General features: G+C 32.6%; 1 protein-coding gene across 6 annotated transcripts in view; it reads left to right on the top strand.

Annotated features, from left to right (window-relative positions):
* Positions 1 to 10,423, top strand: part of SNCA (synuclein alpha) — a 146,629-nt gene extending 136,206 nt beyond the window's left edge. For all 6 annotated transcript variants that reach the window (XM_045985732.1, XM_045985698.1, XM_045985690.1 and 3 more), the window contains exons 5-6: positions 7,534 to 7,617; positions 9,899 to 10,423. In XM_045985732.1, coding sequence (XP_045841688.1) covers positions 7,534 to 7,617; positions 9,899 to 9,931 — 117 coding nt within the window. In that variant the 3' untranslated portion in view covers positions 9,932 to 10,423. The remainder of the gene's footprint in view (positions 1 to 7,533; positions 7,618 to 9,898) is intronic.
* Positions 10,424 to 17,021: the final 6,598 nt, after the last annotated feature.

Here is a 17,021-nt window from a genome sequence, read left to right on the forward strand (position 1 = left end):
TCACTGGACTAGAAAAAAGAGTAGAGAATCTCAGTGAGACCCTGGACAAAAAGATAGAAACTATAAAAACAAGTCAGAGATGATGAACTCAAATAACTGAAAATTTAAAAATATACTAGAGGGAATCAATAGCAGATTAGAGGATGTGAAGGATGAATCAGTGATCTGGAAAACAAGGTAAGGGAAAGCAACCAAGCTAAACAGCAAAAGAAAAATTAAAAATAAGAATAGGTTGTGGGGCACCTAGATGGTTCAGTCAGTTAAGTGGCTACTCTTGATTTTGGCTCACGTTGTGTTCTCAGGGTTGTGACATCAAGCCCATTTAAGGCTCTGTACTGGGCGTGAAGCCTGTTTAAGATTCTCTCTCTCCTTCTCCTCTGTGTCTACTCCCCCACTCACTCTTTCTCTTGGTCAAAAAAAAAAAAAATATAGGTTGAGGAAATTCAGCAATTTCTAGTGTAATTAACATTTGCATTATAGGGATATCAGAAGGAGAAAAGAGAAGGAAGCAAGAAGTTATTTGAAGAAATAATAGGTGAAAACTTTCCTAATCTGGGAAAAGAGACAGACATTCAGATCCCGGAAATGTAGAAAACCACTAACAAGATTAACCAAGGAGGTCCATACCAAGACAAAATATTAAAATGGCAAGAAAATAGTTATAAACAGATAATTTTAAAAACACAAGAGAAGAGAAAACAGTTACATACAAGGAAAACATTAAAGTTTATCAGCTGTCATCTGATTTTTCAACAGAAGCTTTATAGGCCAGAAGAGAATAGCATGATATATTCAAAGTGCTGAAAGAAGAAAAACTGCAACCAGGAATACTCTATCCAGCAAGGTTATCATTCAGAATAGAAGGAGAGATAAGGAACTTCCCAGACAAAAAACGTTAAAGGAGTTCATCACTACTAAACCAGGCTTTTAAGAAACATTAAAAGGAATCATTTGAATGGAAAGAAAAAGCCATAACTAAAAGTAAGAAAATTGTGAATGGAAAACATTCACAGGTAAAATCAAACATGTAATAAAGATAGTAGAATAATTTTTTGTGAAATCAGAATGGATATTAAAATGCAAATGCACTTAAATCAATTGTATCTACAAAATTCAGTCAAGGGATTCACAAATAAAAGTTTGTAAAATATAACATCATATACATAAAAACTGGAAGGGGGTTGTTATAAAAACTGAATGCTTTTAGAATGTGTTCAAACTTAACTAACCATCAACTGAATAGAGACTGCTATACACATAAGATGTTATTTATGAACCTAAAGGGAATCACCAATCATGAACTTTTAATAAATGCACACACAAAAAGGAAAGGAATCCAGGCATAACACTAAAGAAAGCCATCAAACCAAAAGGGAAGAGAGCAAGAAAAGAAAGGAACAGAGCAGAATGACAAAACAACTATAAAATAAATTACAAAATGGCAGTATGTACGTACCTCTCATTAAATACTTTAAATGTAAATGGTCTAAATACTCTAATCAAAAGACATAGGGTAATTGAACAGATAGACCATCTATATGCTGTCTACAAGATACTCACTTCACACCTAAAAAGACATATGCAGATTGAAGGTGAAGAATCAGAAAAACATTTACCTTGAAAATGGAAATGGAAACAAAAAATTTGGAGTAGTAATACTTATCAGACAAAATAGACTTTAAAACAAAGACTGTAGCAGGAGACAAGGAAGGGAACTGCATAATGTAAAAGAGAAGAGGATAGGAGCATCTGGGTGGCTCAGTGGGTTAAACCTCTGCCTTCAGCTCAGGTCATGGTCTCAGGATCCTGGGATCAATCGAGCCCCACATCGGGCTCTCTGCTCTACCCCCTCCCCCTGCCTGCTCTCCCTACTTGTGATCTCTCTATCTCTGTCAAATAAATAAATAAAATCTTTAAAAAAAAAAAAAGGGAAGAGAATAAAGCAATTATAAATATCTATGTGCTCAATATGAGAGCACCTAAATACATAATGCAACCATTAACATACATAAAAGGAGAGATTGGCAGTAATACAGTAGTAGTAGCATTCTTTAATACTCACTTTCATCAATGAATAGACCATCCAGGCAGAAAATCAGCAAAGAAAGAATCAGGGTTTTGAATAACAGATTAGACAATTGGATCTAATATATATACATATATATTGTTTTATATATACATATATATGTATATATGTATATATATAAAAAACAGTCTATCTAAAAACAGGAAAAAACACATCATTTTCAAGTGCTCATGAAACATCCTCCAGGATAGATCACAGTTAGGCTACCAAACCGGTCCCAATAAATTCAAGAATAAAATTATGTCATATATCTTTTCTGACTATAATGATATGAAACTAGAAATCAATTATGAAAAAAAAATCAGAAAAAAACCCATAAATACATTGAGGCTTAAAAAGCATGCTACCAAAAAATGAATGGGTCTACCAAGATCAAAGAGGAAAAATAAAATAGAGACCAATGAAAATGAAGACACAGCAGTCCAAAACCTTTTGATACAACAAAAGGAATTCTAAGATCAATGTTTATGGGAACTAGGCCTACCTTAAGAAACCAGGAAAATCTGAAATAACCCAACCTTGTATCTAAAGGGTCTAGAAAAAGAAGAATAGACAAAAAAAGAAGAACTAGACAAAGCTAGTAGAAAGAAAGGAATAATAAAGATTATAGCAGACATAAGTGAAATAGAGGCTAGACAAACCAATAGTAAAGATCAATGAAACAAAGATCTGGCTCTTTGTAAAGATCAACAAAGTTAAAACAAACAAACAAACAAACAAAAAAACAAAGTTGATAAACCTTTAGCCAGACTCATCAAGAAAAAAGAAAGAACTCAAATGAACTTAGAAGTGAAGATGGAAAAATAATACCACCACAGCAATACAAAAAACTAAAGGTGAATGTTATGAAAAATTATAGGACAAATTGAAAAACCTAAAAGAACTAGGTAAATTACTAGTAAAATATCATCGTCTAAAAGTGAATCAGGAAGAAAGAAAATTTGAACAGAGTGATTACTAGCAATGAAATTGAATCAGTAATTAAAAATGCCCAACAAACAAAAGCTCAGGACAAGATGGCTATATAGGTGAATTCTACCAAACATTTAAAGAGTTAATGACCATTTTTCTGAAAGTATTCAGGAAGCAGAAGAAGGAGGAGGAGGAAAACTTCCAAGTTCATTCTACAAGGCCAGCATTACCCTGATAACAAAACCAGACAAAGACAGTGCAAAACCAACCAAACAAACAACTACAGGCCAATATCTCTGGTGAACATAGATATAAAATCTTCAATAAGATATTAGCAAACAGGGGCACCTGGGTGTCTCAGTTTGTTTAAGCATCTGTCTTCATGATCCGAGAGTCCTGGGATGGAGCCCTGTGTCAGGTTCCCTAATCATCAGGGAGTCTTCTTCTCCCTCTTCTTCTTCCTCTTCCTCTCCCTCTGCTGGTTCTTTCTCTCACTCTCTCTCACCCTCTCACTTGGTCTCTGTCTTTCTTAAATAAATAAATCTGTAATAAAAAAAAAAATAGCAAACAGAATTTGACAACACATTACAAAAATCACTCCTCACAATAAATTGAGATTTATTCCAGGGAAGAAAGATTAGTTCAATATTTGCAAATAAATCAGTATAATACATCATCATAGCCAAAGAAAGGATAAAAACCATATGATCGTCTCAAAAAACTCTTAATCGCGTTAGGTTTAGAGCGAAGATAATTCCACATAGTAAAGGCCATATGTGAAAATCCCTGAACTAACATCATACTCATGAAAAACTGACAGCTTTTCCCCTAAGACCAAGAACAAGACAAGGATGTTGATCCACCACTTCTATTCAGCATGATACTAGAAGTCCTAGTTGCAGCAATCAGACAAGAAAAATAAAAGATTGATATAAAGATTGATAAGGAAGAAGTAAAAGTTTCACTATTTGCAGATAACATGATAATATATATGGAAAATCCTAAAGACTCCATCAAAACAACAACAACAAAACCCAACTATTTGAACTGATAAAGGAATTCAGAAAATTTGCAGGATACAAAAATATATACAGAAATACATTGCATTTCTATACACTAATAACAAAGAAGCAGAAAGAGAAATTAAGAAAACAGTCCCATTTACAATTGCACTAAAAGGAATTAAACACTTTGGAATAAACTTAAGGTGAAAGACCTGCACTCTGAAAACTGTAAAACATTGGTGAAAGACATCAATGATGACACAAATACATGGAAAGATATTTATGCTCATAGAAGAATTGGGACTGTAAAACTGTGTATACTACCCAGAGCCCTCTACAGAGTCAATGCAATCCCTCTCAAAATGCCAATGGCATTTGTCACAGAAATAAAACAAAGGATTTTTAAATTTGTAAGGAACAACAAAAGATCCCAAATAGCCAAAGCAATCTTGAGGAAGAACAAAGCTGAAGGTATCACCTTCCAAGATTTCAAGGTATACTACAAAGCTGTGGTAATCAAAATGGTATGGTACTGGCACAAAAACAGACACATGGATAAATCAAAAAGAATAGAGAACCCAGAAATAAGCCCGTGCTTACATGGTCAATTAATCTACAACGAAGAATGCAAGAATATACAATGAGGAAAAGACAGCCTCTTCAATAAATGGTGTTGGGAAAACTGGATAGCTACATGCAAAAGAATGAAACTGGACCACTTGCATATACCACACACAAAAATAAACTCAAAATGGATTAAAGACCTAAATGTGAGGGGCGCCTGGGTGGCTCAGTGGGTTAAAGCCTCTGCCTTCGGCTCAGGTCATGATCCCAGGGTCCTGGGATCGAGCCCCGCATCAGGCTCTCTGCTCCGCGGAGAGCCTGCTTCCTCCTCTCTCTCTGTCTGCCTCTCTGCCTAGTTGTGATTTCTCTCTGTCAAATAAATAAAATATTTAAAAAAAAAGACCTAAATGTGAGACCTGAAACCATAAAACTCCTAGAAGAAAACATAGGCAATAATTTCCTTGACATTGGCTGTAGAAACATTTTTTTAGATATGTCTCCTTAGGCAACAGACAGAAAAACATAAACTATTGAGACTACACCAAAATAAAAAGCTTTTGTACTATTAAAAAGGCAACCTACTGAATGGGAGAAGATACTTGCAAATGATATATACCACAGGGGTTAATATCTAAAATATATAAAGAACTTATACAATATCAAGAAACAGCACAATCAAAAAAAAAAAATGGGCAGAGGACCTATGTAGACATCTTCCAAAGAAGACCTACAGATGGCCAACAGACACATGAAAAGATGTTCAACATCACTAATCATCAGGGAAATGCAAATCAAAACCATAATTAGATAGTTATTACCTGACACCTGTCAGAATGGCTAGAATAAAAAAGACAAAAAATAACAAGTATTGGTGAGGATGTGGAGAAAAAAGAAACCTTGTGCACTGTTAGTGGAAATGAAAATTAGTGCAACCAGTCTGAAAAACAGTATGGAGTTTCCTCAAAAAATTAAAAATAGAAATACCATATGACTCTGTAATTCCACTACTGGATATTTACTCAAAGAAAACAATAGTAATTTGAAAAGATATATGCACCCCTATGTTTATTTCAGCATTATTTACAATAACCAATATATGGAAGCAACTTATGTGTCCATTGTGAAATGCATATATAAAGAAGGTGTGGTGTATTTATACACACACACAATGGAGTATTACCCATAAAAAACAATGAAATCTTGCCATTTGCAACAACACTTCTAAGACCTAGAGAGTATAATGTTAAGTTAAATAAATCAGAGAAGGGCAAAACTAACGATTTCACTCATATGTGAAATCTAAGAATTAAGAGAAATGAACGAAGATACAGACTCTGAAATTCTGAGAACAGGTGGTTGCCAGAAAGTGGGTGGGGGAATGGGTGAACTAAAGGGGATTAAGAGTATAAACATCCAGTTATAAAATAAATAGATCACAGAGATAAAAAGTACATGGAGCACATAGTCAATAAGATTATAATAACATTTGGTAACAGATGGTGATTACACTCATGGTAAGCACTGAGTAATGTATAGAATTCTTGAATCATTATTTTGTACACCTGAAACTAATATAACGCTATATGTTAACTGTACTTAAATTTAAAAAATCTAGAATCTAGAGAAGCTAAGATTTGAACTCAAGTCTTGTGATGCTATAGACCTCATATCTAATCACTATACAAGAGAACCTATATTCTTGACTTGTGCTAAGAGGTGAAACACTATGGATACAGTATCTTTACTCCACATTTAGAAGTAAGGTATTCTGGGGACTGTTTTTATTTTATTTAATTTATGTATAACTTGGACTTTTTTGGTTTATGAAAAGGGAGTTGGGCAGGAGAAAATGATCTATAAACTTCTCAGCCCAGGTAATGTAGGCATGAGCTTTAGTTTGACTTTTCACATGGGCAACCATTTCTTTATCTTTCTGCCTACCTGTCAGTCACTTTCATGATGAAGATGAGAGGAGCTGTTATTTACACCAGGCATATTTTTAAACATAAGCTATGTTGGCTGAGGGAGTATTTGATCTCGTTGAGTAAATCCATTATAGGCTCACATTGCCTCTCTGCTTTTTCAATTTTCAGTGAACTCTACTGGAATAAATGCAAAGAAACAAAAGGCATTTAATGAAGGATACTAGTAAAGATATGAGTTCAAGTTGAGTTTTATGGTATCTTATTTCTAAGGAGAGAGATCTGGGAAATTTGTCAATCATGTATTTGATATTCTCTCTCTCTCTCTCTCTATATATATAATATATAATTTATATATATTTATAGTTTCAATTTTAAAATTTCAGAAAATAAATGATTTACCATCATTTTTTAAATAAATTATAAAATATGTATGCTTTTACATTATAAATGGTTATATAAGTTAACTTACAAAAAAGTAAAACATAACTACCTAATAAAAAGTGCTTTTAACATTTTGTTGGATTTTCTTCAATCTTTTTAGCTTTACATCTGAATAATACATTGGTTATATCCATAATATATACAACTTTATATCTTTCTAAACATGCTATTATAAATAGGTTCTCATTTTGTTATATAATTTTCATGCTATAGTAAATACATATCTTCATAATAATCAATTGAACAGATTAATTATAATTTTCTAAACTTCATTTTCTATTGAACATTATGGTTAACAATTTCTTTTACTGCTGTCATTGATGCTGTGAAAAACATCTTTGGACAATAGCTTTGGACTACTTCTTGGGTAGTAAATTACTTGGGCAAAAAAATTTGTACATTTTTAGTGTTAACAACACATAACATCGCAATATTTCTGCAAAGGTACTATATAGTTTAGAATGCCAGCAGTAGTTATAAGTAGTGCCACTTCTACAACATTCTTACCATTATTTTATATAAGATGTTTTAAAAATGTGCTTAATTTTTGAAAAAGTACAAACTGGCACCTCATCATATTCCTTTTGTGTTTCCCATTTAGAGTGAAGAAGGAGGCCCACAGGAAGGAATTCTGGAAGATATGCCAGTTGATCCTGACAATGAAGCATATGAAATGCCTTCTGAGGTAAAATTTTATATACCTTCAACTCTGAAAATAAACTTCAGGAGTTCAAATTGAGTCTTTTTAGTAAACACTTCCAAAAATCTGTCACTGTCAGATTTTCCTTCCATTTGTCCTTACTGAAAGTGATTTACTCTCTAGAGGGACAAATTGGACAAATCCAGACTATATATTGTGCAGACAACTTGAAAGCTAATTTGTAAAGCATTGTTAAAAAAAAAAAAAGGAGGGGCACAACAGAGATACTCTGTGTTTTATACAATCTAACATATGTATTTAATGACCCTTTACAGAAAATGTTTGCTGATCCCTGCATTAGAAAATTATTTTATTAAAAATCTTACTTTCTAAAATAAATTCCCCAATGGAAAGTTGGAGAAATCAACTCAATACCTAAATTCATTATTATCTGCGATACATTTCCAGCAAGATATTTGCATGGTAAAATAAAAACTACCCAAATTCCAATTAATTAATTAATTAATTAATCATTAATTAAATTAATTTAAATTATTAAATTATAATTTAAAATTATAGAGTAGAAATATGATAAATGCATGGTTTGCAGTAACTGATGTACTCCAATCCAGCCTTTTGATGATTAATTTTAACTTGAAAATAAGTTTCTTTAATAGAAAATATATCTTTAGGAAAATTTAAAAACACTTTTAGATGAATGAAGCTGACTTAAGAAGAAATAGAAAATCTGAGTAGACATATAATAAAGTAAAGAGACTGGATTATTGTTAAAAAAAAATCTACCTACAAAGAAAATTTTGTGGATCAGGCAACTTCACTGATGAATTCTGCCAAACATTAAGGAATAATTAATAACTATTAACCACAATTAATACTAATTAATTTCTTTTCCAAAAAAAGAGGAAAGATTACTCCCCAACTATTTCCATGAGGATGGTATTCCTTGATACTGGCACCAGACATCACAAAGAAGATATATTATTCATTAAAAATTAAGTTAAAATGTCTTCCAGTTAGGTTATATATTGTTCTTTATGGCATCAGTTAAAGGCATATTGATAATCCCATTTATAGAAATTGAGATTAACTTGTTTCTTAGATTTTACCAACGTTTTTGAATCTTTTTATGCACAGCACAATACTAAATCCTATAGAAAATACCAGAAGATTAATTGATAGTGCCAGAACAAAAGGAGTTTACATTCTAATAGGTTTGATAAAAACAAATACAAATGAAGATTTACTCCTTCATTTTTTCATTATGATTCCTTTAAACATTATTGACTGTTTTCTATGCATCAGGCATCACAGAGGCAAAAATATTCAAGATACGCAAAAAAGTATATTTTACAGGATCTGGTTAAAGTGATCAGGAGTTTTATAGAAGAGTTGGTGTTGATCTGTGTGGGAGGGATGGGAGATATGATATGCCAAAATGGAAAGAAGACATTCTAGCACAAGGTAATATCAGAAGCAAAGGCGTGCATATCTAAACATACATAAGGCTATGTCTGAGGAACAGTGGATAATTAAATAGGATTTGTGGTTGGGGAACAGAGAGACTAGTGACAGATTAAGGCTGCAGAGATGGGTCAAAGACAAGTTGTAGAATACTAGAAGAACCTTTCCATTCAAGTTTGTACTATATTCAGAAAGCAACTTTAATTATTGAAGGTACTTTTGCTCATTTGAAAGCAGGATCCCAATTAGGGTTGTTTTTTAGGACTAATTTGACCAAATTTGACCACTTTAGTTAAGATCTTTAATATTTTTATTTATTTAATATTTTATTGTGGATGCTGTCCATATATTGTATGGAGAGAGGGGGATTTAGAATAAAAATAATAATTGAAGCCACAGAGGAAGAAGATATTTTTATTGAGAGAACAAAAGGAGAGAAAATGTCTTTGTCTCCTTTTAAAAATTAGAGGATCTTAGCCCTGGAAGAGAGTTTTTAAATCACTGGATTTGGCTCTCAAAATGTACAGCTGAGGAAATGGAAGCAAGATAGACCAACTAACTTGCCCTGCAGGACTAGAACATATGACTGTTAAATGTCATCTGGAAGTAAAATTCAGATACCTGAACTCTGAGCAGCATAATTCACTTTTCTATTTGACAGGAAGACAAAACTATTAAAAATGAAATTATATTGTGTATAACTGAATGGTTGCAGAGCCGTTATGAATATAACCTTCATTCAAAGTGATGAGCTATGTCCTCTATCATTCACCCTAAATCCTTCATTACGGATGACTAAAACTAATAACACTGCATGTTTTCTTTCTGATTTTCTTCATATTAGGAAGGATATCAAGACTATGAACCTGAAGCCTAAGAAATACTTTTGCTCCCAGTTTCTTGAGACCTACTGACAGATGTTACAACCTGTACAAGTACTCAGTTCCAACATGCCCAGTCATGACATTTTCTCAAAGTTTTTACAGTGTATTTTAAACTCTTCCATCAGCAGTAATTGGAGTTATCTGTACCTGCCCCTACTCAGCATTTCAGTGCTTCCCTCTCACTGAAGTGATTATATGGTAGCACAAGGGTCCTTGTGTGCTGTGTGGATATTGTGGCTTCAAATCTAAAATGTTAAATTAAAACACCTAAGTGACTACCACTTATTTCTAAATCTTCACTATTTTTTGTTGCTGTTATTGAGAGTTGTGATTTACTATCATATATTATAAGATTTCTAGGTGTCTTTTAATGATTATTTCTGTTTAAAAATAATGATGTGTTGTGAAATATGTTAATATATATAATACTTAAAAACATGTGAGCATGAAACTATGCACCTATAAATATTAACTATGAAATTTTACTGTTTTGTGATGTGTTTTATTAACTTGTGTTTATATATAAATGGTGAAAATTAAAATGTTACCTCATTACAAAAATATTTTTAATCCATCTCACTTTAATAATAAAATCATGCTTGTACAATACAAACTGAGAACTAACACAATTAAAGTTCTTGACAACCATTTGTAGGAGAAGGAATTTTAGAAGAATTAAACAGACAAGATGGAACATTAACCCTTTACTCTAAATTACTGAAGAAACACTACCCAAAGTATGTTCTGACATGTAGTGGTGTCTTAAGAGACTATACAGAAAAAATGGTTCCATGGAATAATAGTTGACTATGTCTACTTCAAGTATTGATAAAACATATTAGCACATTAAGGCTCAGAGAGAATCTAGTTAACTTTGTTAACCCAGCATTTTATTTATTTATTTTTTAAATCAAATCCCCCCATCCATCACCCTTGGAAATGCCTTTAAAAATTTCTGGGAACTACCAAACCGTTACCTTAAGAAATGTTCATTTAAATGGATGCGTTCCCAGAAATAGATCTTTCAAAACTGAATCAGGAAGAAATAGAAAATTTGAAAAAAAATTATTACCAGCAATGAAATTGAATAGTAATCAAAAAATCCCAACAAACAAAAGTCCAGGATCAGATAACTTGACAGAGGGATTCTACCAAATATTTAAAGAAGAGCTAATAACTGTTCTTCTCAAACTTCCATAAGACAGAAGAGGAAGGAAAGCTTCTAAGTTCATTCTGTGAGGCTTGCATTACCCTCACACAAAAACCAGACAAAGACACTGCAAAAAAAGAAAACTACAGGCCAATATCTCTGATGAAAATAGATGTAAAATCCTCAGTACATTATTAGCAAACAGAATTTGGCAATACTTTACAAAAATCATTCACCACAATAAATTGTGATTTATTCAGGGATGCAAGGGTAGTTCAGTATCTGCAAATCAATCAATGAGATACATCACGTTAATAAGAGATAGAATAACCACATGATCATCTCAATAGATTCAGAAAAAATATTTGATAAAATATAACATCCATTCATGCTAAAAACTCTCTGCAAAGTAGGTCTAAAGGGAACATATTTCAACATAATAAAGGCCCTATATGAGAAACCCACAGCTAACATCATACTCAGTTGTGAAAAACTGACAGCTTTTCTCCTAAGATCAAGAACAAAACAAGGATGTCCACTCACTACTTTCTATTCAGCATGGTACTGGAAGTCCTAGTGGCAGTAGTCAGACAAGAAAAATAAAAGGCATACATGATAAGGAAGAAGTAAAACTTCCACCCTTTGTAGATGACCTGATACTATATATAGAAAATCCTAAAGAATCCACACACACACACACACACACAACCCCACAAAAAACAAAAAAAAAACCAAAAACCTATTAGGGACTGATGAAGGAATTTAGTAAAGTTGCAGGATACAAAATTATATACGGAAGTCTGTTGTATTTCTGTACACTAATAGCAAGTAAAAGAATGAGAAATTGAGAAAACAATCTCATTTTTAATGCACCAAAAAGAATAAAATACCTAGACATAAATTTAACTGAAGAAATGAAAGACTGTACTCTGAAAACTAAGTCACTGAGGAAAGAAATCAAACATTATGCAAATAAATGGAAAGACATATTGTGCTTATGAATTGGAAAAACTAATATTGTTAAAATATCCATATTAACCCAAAGCCCTCTACAGACTCAATACAATTCCCATCAAAATGCCAGTGGCATTTCACAGAACTGGAACAAAGAAGACTTAGATGTTTATGGAACATGAATGATTCTGAATAGTCAAAGCAATCTTGAGAAATAAGAACAAAGCTGAAAGAATAATGCTCTCTGATTTCAAACTATATTACAAAACTATAATAACAACAACATTATGGTATAGCACAAAAACAGACAAATAGATCAATGGACTAGAATAGACACCCCACAAATAAATCCTTGCTTATATAGTCAATCTATGTGAAAGGAGACAAGAATATATGATGGGGGGAAAAAACCTGTCTCTTTAAAAAATAGTGTTGAGAAAACTGGACCACTATCTTACAACATATATAAAGAGAAATTCAAAATGGACTAAAAACTGGAATGTAAGACCTGAAACCATAAGACTTCTAGAAGTAAAAATAGGCAGTAATTTATTTGACACTGGTCTTAGCAATATATTTTTGGACCACTTTCATCTGCAAGGGCAACAAAGCAAAAATAAATTATTGAGACTACACCAGAATAAAAAGCTTTTGCACAGTGAAGGAAGTTATCAACAAAATAAAAAGCAGCCTACTGAATGGGAGAAGATATTTGCAAATGATATACCTGATAAGGAGCTAATCTCCAAAATATATAAAGAACTTAAACAATATAAAAAAAACCTCAATTTAAAAAATGGGGAGAGGACCTGAATAGACATTTTCCAAAGAAGACATATAGATGGCCAACAGACCCATGAAAAGATGCTCAATGTCACTCATCATCAGGGAAATGTAAATCAAAATCACAAAGAGATATTATCTGACACCTGTCAGAATGGCTAGAATCAAAAAGACAAGAAATAAAAAGTGTTGGTGAGGATGTAAAGAAAAAGGAAACTTGTGCACTATTAGTGAGAATGAAAATTAGTTCAGCCAGTCTGGAAAACAGTATGGAGTTTTTTTTTTAATTAAAAATAGAAATACCATATGATTTAGTAATTCTACTACTGCATATTTATACAAAGGGGTAAAAAAACCCATCAATTTAAAAAGATATATGCACCTCTATGTTTATTACAGCATTATTTACAATGGTCAAGATCTGGAAGCATTCCAAGTATCCTTTGATAGATGAATCAATAAAGAAAATGTGGTATATGGAATATTACTCAGGTATAAAAAAGGATGAGATCTTGCCATTTGTGTCAACTGGATGGACCTAGAGGGTATTATATTAAGTGATGTAAGAGACAAATAGCATCTGCTTTTACATATATGTGGAATCTAAAAACAAAAAACAAGCAAATGAAGAAACAACAAAAATACGGACTCATAAATACGGAAAACAAACTGGTGGTTGCTAGAGGGGTGGTAGGAAAGGGAATGGGTGAAATAGATAAAAAATATTATGAGGTATGAAACTTTGAGTTATAAAATAAATAAGTCATGGAGATGAAAAGTACAGCATAGGGAATACAATTAATGGAAAAAATTTTGATTCTTTAGATTTATAAAAACTCATGAATTCTTTTAAATTCTGAATATATGAATCTCAGGATACTATTTTAGGGATGGTTTTCTACTTAGGAAATATTTGCTAACTCTCCATGGGTGCTGACAGTAAATTTGACTATGAAAACCCTACATAAATTAATTGAAAAATTATTTATGTTTTTAACCATTCAGGAGAAAAATAGCAGTTACTTTTTAAAGTCACCAGAAGAAAGTATAATTTTAAGACGATTCAGAGGTGCTAGGCAGTTTGTTTGTAATTGTGAGTAATTTGATGTATATTGGGCATTGGCAAGGAAAGAGAAAGGAATGACTGCAATGACTATAAGCATGATCACCATAGAAACTTTCTTTTTTGTCTAATTGGAAAGGACCACGATGAGTTAAACTGTCTGTGTAGTCTTAAACTGGAAAGAAGTGGTAAGTTTCTTGTTTTATTTCAGTACATTAATGAGCATTCCTAGTTAGGAAAACAACTTGGAAAATTAAAATATCCTTGTTCAAAAACTATTCTAGTACTAATACACACCAGCAGTGGTTATCTTGTGCCAAGCACTTAAACAAAAATTTGTGTAAGGCACACACACCTTTTCAGGAAGTTATCTCATATTCACGCAGCTGAGGCATCCACCTGGCGGGTAGCCTGAGTGTCAGTCTGGATCAGGTTTACTTGCAGATATCATTCCCTCAAGTTTGAGTTATTCAGCCTCATATGACTCCATGAGAACCTTAACAAAACGGGTCACGGTGGTCTTTGGCACCCAAATGGCAACATAACAATCTAATATGTGGTTTGGTCTTATAAGTTAGATTTTCAAAATCTCTCCCCTAGGCGAGGAGCAAGATACGTTTACTCATCTTTCTGGCTTATGCAGTAGGCAACAATTGGATTAAACACACATTCCCTCTCTCTCTCTCTCTCTCTCTCTCTCTCACACACACACACACACACACATGCATACACACATACCCCTCAAGGGCAACCATTAATTCTCAGAGATAGTGCTGTCTATAATCATACTGAGGGAAAAAAAAATTTTTTTTTCTATAGACTCCTCTTCCATTATACTGACAATACTCTGTTTTTATCTGAGTTGAGTCATCTCACTGTTTTCTTTTTGTCTTGGGCAGGAGTGCAACAGGGATGGCATTTCCTTGTGAGCTCTGTCTGACATTGGAAGATAAAATATATTTTTTATTACTGTGTCAAATATAGATATGTGACTTAACAATATTCTCAAATTCTCAAAACAACCTTAAGAAGTTCCATTATTATCCTCATTTTATACTTGAACAAATTGATATTCGTGTGGACTAAGTAACTATCTTATAGCCACATGGCTAGTCAGTGGCAGAGCCAGGAGTCCCAATTAATATACAGCCAGAGTCAGTGTTCCCTGCTAGCCCCTACTGTCTCTCAAAGAGAGGACATACAGCTATGTAAGAGAACTTCGCAGAAGTTTAGGGAATGGTGTAGTAGCCTACTTTTTCTACATATAGTTATTAGAATATTTCTTTTTTTTTTCCAGACGTCTATGTCTAGAATAAGTGATACTCATATATATGGAGACATATTTCTAATTCTAGGAGAAATTAGCCAGCTCTGATTCCTCTGACATTTCCTTATATTAAACTATGCATAGCCTGACAATAGAACTAAGCTATTTATTTTTAGTGGAAAATAAAAATGTTAATATAGTAAAAGCAGTCTACAGTAAGAAAACTTTGTCATTTTTTTCTGTTGAATCATGGACTCTTGCCTTCTGTCAAATGGCATATATATATTTATATATACATACATATACATACACACACACACATATATATATACACACACAAAGTATATATAAATATATATCATAGGATTTTCAACTATACATACTTAGTAATATAATGCCTGAATTTACATATGAATAAATCAGAAAGGGGAAGAACTAAGAATTTTTATTTTTAAGTAGTATTAACATAATATTTTAGAATAAACTTTCATTTTCTAGGTGTATCTTTTTGATATAGTAAAGCTACATTTTATTATTTGGTTAAACCTAAATTTAAAGAATCCAAAAGCAATAGAATAGATGTAATACTATTTCATGGTTCTGCTGTTTCTTGTGTAATTATCTAAGATTTCCTTTGATGTTTCCTGGTTGCTAGAGCACTATCTTTGATTATTTTAAATCCAATAGCACAGATGGTAAATTGGAAGTAGTTTAAAAAATGTTTCTTCAAAAAAGCCCAAGTTTGAGCCTCTAATGAGTTTTGCTGATATAATATACTTCTAAATTCAGGTAGGATTGCATAGGGGATTTCCAAAGTTGTCCTGCCACTATAAGTTAATATACTGGGGTAGCTTTTCCTATGAACCTTATGAAAACGTATCCTCAATTTCCCTTAAAGGTCAATGACCAGAAATTTCCACTGTTTCTATGGCAACACAGCCAGATATGGTGCCTTGGAAATGTGCTGCATTCTAATTAGGTTCCTCTAGGACTTCCTAACTGCCTTTTGTAGGTAAACTAAATACCAGGTTGCCCTATATCTTGCAGTGAGTTGAAAGCTAAGCCATGTCTGCAAATGTCAAAGCTAAGCTTGGCTCCAGTAAAGTCAAACCTAAACAAATAATAGTAGCAAGTCCATGTGTTTATCTTAGAAAAGAATACAATACTCTTTACCTAAAATAGTCAAGGATGTTTGCTTAATCAGGCTGGCAAGAGTAGTAGTTAAGAATATTGGCTTTAAAACTAGACTATGTAGGCTGACTCAGTTATATCACTTCCGTTTTTACTTTGAGCAAGTTACTTAATCTCTCAGTGCCTCTATTTTCTTGTCTGTAAAAAATAGATAATAATAATAGTGCCTCATTGCATTGTCATATGGATTAAATTAGTTAATATAAGTAAAATACTTTAGTCTAGGCATAGTCCTTACTAAGTGATAAATGAATCAGTGATGCTATTAGTAGTAGTGGTACTGGTAGCTGTGATAGTAGTAGAGTACACTGTATTTTTAAAGACCAATAAGAAATATTTAAAATGTTCAGATATATTCATTTGTATATTCTCTTAATAGAAGTATTAACAACTGAAGCAATCTCAAGTAAGAACAAACCTGGAGGCATCAAACTTCATGATTTCAAACTATATTTCAAAGCTGTAGTAAGCAAACCAGTATGATATTTCATTAAAATAACATAGGTCAAGGGAACGGAATAGAGAGCCCAGAAATAAACCCATGCTTATATGGTCAACTAATTTGCAATAAAGGAGCCAAGAATATGAAATGGGTAAAGAACAGTCTTTTCAATAAATGATCTTAGGAAAACTGGACAGCCACATTCAAAAGAATGAAAGTGAACCACTACCTTA

The sequence above is a fragment of the Meles meles genome, chromosome 2 (assembly GCF_922984935.1).
Source record: "Meles meles chromosome 2, mMelMel3.1 paternal haplotype, whole genome shotgun sequence".
Lineage (NCBI taxonomy): Eukaryota > Metazoa > Chordata > Mammalia > Carnivora > Mustelidae > Meles > Meles meles.